Source organism: Lycium barbarum, chromosome 9 (genome assembly GCF_019175385.1).
Source record: "Lycium barbarum isolate Lr01 chromosome 9, ASM1917538v2, whole genome shotgun sequence".
Classification (NCBI taxonomy): domain Eukaryota; kingdom Viridiplantae; phylum Streptophyta; class Magnoliopsida; order Solanales; family Solanaceae; genus Lycium; species Lycium barbarum.
Genome location: NC_083345.1, coordinates 1762482 through 1765893, shown reverse-complemented (window position 1 = coordinate 1765893; position 3412 = coordinate 1762482). Strand labels below are relative to the sequence as shown.

Sequence of the window (3412 nt, the reverse complement as noted above, 5' to 3'; positions counted from 1 at the left end):
TTGCACTGCGTGGGTGTATTCAGAATGGAGGAAAATATTTTTCATATTATTTTTGAATTTTCTCATGTTTGATTGGTCGACATATTTTTAAAAATATTTTTTTAGAGAAAACAAGTACCTTAAAAATTACAAAAATAACTTTCCTTGTGAGAGTAGGAAAAACTACTGACATTCCACACTAATCGTCTTCTTCCCCCTCCCGCCCCTCCCCGTCCCACCCCAACCCCTTCCTCCACACAATAGTAGTTACCTAAATTATATATAAATGTTCTAACTGCGAGAATAGCTGCTTACTTACCACAAGAAAGTAAGAAAACTATATAAGTGAAAAATATTTTTCCTCGTACCAAACACACTCAAGTTGTATGAAGATTATACTCTTTAATTAATTGAACTAAAAAAAAAAAGGGAAAAGTTTAACGTAAGATCCAATAATATTGGAAAATAGTTTTCTTTGTACCAAACACACCCAAATTGTATGAAAACTATATTATTTAATTGAAAAATAAAAAAAGAAGGAAAAGGTTCAGCATAAGATCCAATTATATAAGACATATCAAGTGACTAGGAAATTAGACACACCAAATGATGCTCTTTCTACTCGTAACCCTACCTATCATTCTCATTTTCCTTCTTCCTAAATCCAGAAAGGGTGGAAGAAACACACTCCCACCAGGTCCTGTTGGTCTACCATTCATTGGAAATTTGCATCAATATGATACTTTAACCCCTCATATCTATTTTTGGAAACTTTCAAAGAAATATGGAGAAATCTTCTCATTGAAACTTGCTTCTGCTCAAATGGTTGTAGTTTCTTCAAAAAACTTAGCCAAAGAAGTACTCAAGACACAAGATTTACTATATTGTAGTAGACCTTCTATTCTCAGTCAGCAAAAATTATCTTATAATGGTCGTGACATAGTCTTTTCACCTTATAATGACTGTTGGAGAGAAATGAGAAAGTTTTGTGTGCTTCATCTATTTAGTCTCAAGAAAGTACAATTATATAGTCCAATTCGTGAAGATGAAGTATCAAGAATGATCAAGAAAATATCTCAACAAGCTGCCACTTCAAAAATAACAAATTTGAGCAATTCAATGATTTCACTAACTGGTACGATTATCTGCAGAGTTGTTTTTGGTGTCTTAAAAGCATATTATGCTAATATGGTTTCACCAATTGGCTTACATATGGAAAAACTAATATAAAAACATATAATCATATCGAGAGAATAATCTCTCTCCAAAACAAGACTCTTTAATGACTACATTGTGGATGTTTTACTATATATATATATATATATATCTTTTTTTTTTTGGTGAGAGACGGCTCTTCAATTTATAAAAGTCCGAAACTTTTCCTCCAAAAAAATATTATTCAAATATGGAAGAGATATTTTCCACCAAGGAAACCTTTTTCCATCAAGAAACCCTTTTTGAAATAAAAACACAATTATGGTAATATTTTAACTTTCCTTCGAGAAAAAAGTAAAACTCAAATTTGGTAAGAAAATTAGGGCAAAAACCCCTAACAATAAATACGTACGGTTGAGAAATGTTTTGCAGTCGAGATCTTAAATGACCTTGAAATGGTCTAATTATCTTACTCTTATTGCGTTTATGTACGTAATACTATGTTCTTATTAATCCGTTTAATAAAGAATGACATTTTTCTATTTAAAAATAATTTACCTTTAAACTTCTTATTTTACCTCTAATGACTGTATTTTCATATCTACAGAAATCTTATATATGAAATGTTTGAAATAACAAAGTTCAGAAAATACCTATTTCTTTCTAATTTGATGACTAATCATACTAGGACATATAACTTCAAACAAATAGAGCATATTCAAAGCTTATTATTGAATGCATAATCTCGATAGAAATGACGTTTATTAGACACATTTCGGTCCTATCTTTGAAAAATAGTAACTATCTTAAAGTTTCAAATTTCACAAGTGAAATTTCGTATAGAGTCCCGAGTCGGAAAATTAAAGGATGGCTGATCTTTTTAATATGAATTGGGTAATCCTCAACTCTTTAGCTAGTTTTTAGCATGAGTTAGGTCCAAGATGCATAAAAAATTTCATGACAATGCCCTGGGATTTCACTTGTATAAAATAAAAATAAAAAGGATTTCACTTGTGAAATTGAAAACTTCTTAACAGTGACTAGGGGTGTACAAAGAAAACTGACGAACTGCACCAACCTGACAATTCGAACCAAATCGAGATAAAAGTCTGGCTCGTGGTTTGGTTTGACTTGGTTTGCTATTGAGAGAAAAAACCCGATCATATTTGGTTTTGTTTGGTTTTAGCTAAAAAAAGTCAAACCGAACTAAACCAACCCCATATTACATATATACAACTTTTAGAAATATTTATATGTAATGTAATTTATAAATATTTCTTAAGTTTTTTCATAGTTTTAATCTTTTAACATATTATTTCACGCGTGGACGTAAAATTTTGAATGGTTTAATAAGTTTATAGCATTTAGATGTTAGTAACTCAAATAAAGCCCACATCAATACTAATGCTAACAGAAGAAATTCAATTCTAGTGCGAATGACAATAACGTTCAATATCTATTCTTTAGTTTTGCATTGCTTTAGATCGTGACAAAACATAATTTTATTTTTTCTTTGTCATGTAATTAATACTATTAGATGTACTTATTTCAACATGACTTAGTATTTTTAAATTATGATCATTTTTATTATGGTTTATTTATTAACAACATTTATTGTTATGCGATTTCATTATCTTTTTTGTTGAATGTTTTATTACAGTGTCATCATTCATCTTACACGATGCAGCAAAGAATTCCAATAACAAGAATGAAGTACATGTAGACCACTCTGGCGGGTACAATGGCGGTGGATACTCCGGTCGCGGCGGATACCATGGCGGCGGTCACAGTGGTGGCGGTGGATATTCTGGCGGTGGACATGGCGGCCACGGTGGATACGGTGGACATGGTGGTGGCGGCCGCAAGTGCTGCTCCTAGATACAATGGTGAATAGTAATATAGTTACAATCACCTTGTACCAATTGGTGGCAAGATGTAACAGTACGTAATACTATTGCTGGCTATTTCTAGCTTCTTGTAAGAATTGAGAAATAAAAGCTATCATGTTATAAAAACTATCATGTTACGTTTGTTAATTAGATAATGGTACGTGCCATAACACTTTTCCGTTGGTGTTTCTTCTCATTTTTCTTTTTAATCAAACTCCTATGCTTTTCTCCATCTAATTAGGTATAAGTGAAAACAAAGATGAGATTTATATTAATCTGAAAAATTGATGAGTCAGGATCATATAGTTCACTGAGAATGAGATTATACAAGATTAGCTCAAACGGTTCAAGGTGTTCAAATTTATCTCTAGCATCATAGGTTTGATTTC

The 3412-nt window shown here is 31.6% G+C and overlaps 1 protein-coding gene across 2 annotated transcripts; it reads left to right on the top strand.

Moving 5' to 3' along the window:
• Window positions 1-563: 563 nt before the first annotated feature.
• On the top strand, window positions 564-3211 carry LOC132610737 (6,7,8-trihydroxycoumarin synthase-like). 2 transcript variants are annotated; one of them, XM_060325092.1, is made up of 2 exons: window positions 564-1114; window positions 2822-3211. In XM_060325092.1, exons 1-2 carry the CDS (start codon window positions 586-588, stop codon window positions 3010-3012), a joined length of 720 nt encoding a protein of 239 aa, XP_060181075.1. In that variant the 5' UTR covers window positions 564-585; the 3' UTR covers window positions 3013-3211. The 2 variants fall into 2 exon arrangements, with proteins under 2 accessions (XP_060181075.1, XP_060181074.1); XM_060325091.1 differs by having other exon boundaries at window positions 565-1114; window positions 2795-3211.
• Window positions 3212-3412: the final 201 nt, after the last annotated feature.

Coding starts and splice junctions, on each gene's coding strand:
- LOC132610737 (XM_060325091.1), top strand. CDS start 586: ATGATGCTCTTTCTACTCGTAACCCTACCTATCATTCTCATTTTCCTT. Junction 1,115..2,794: donor TTCAATGATTTCACTAACTG/GTACGATTATCT, acceptor GTTTTATTACAG/TGTCATCATTCATCTTACAC.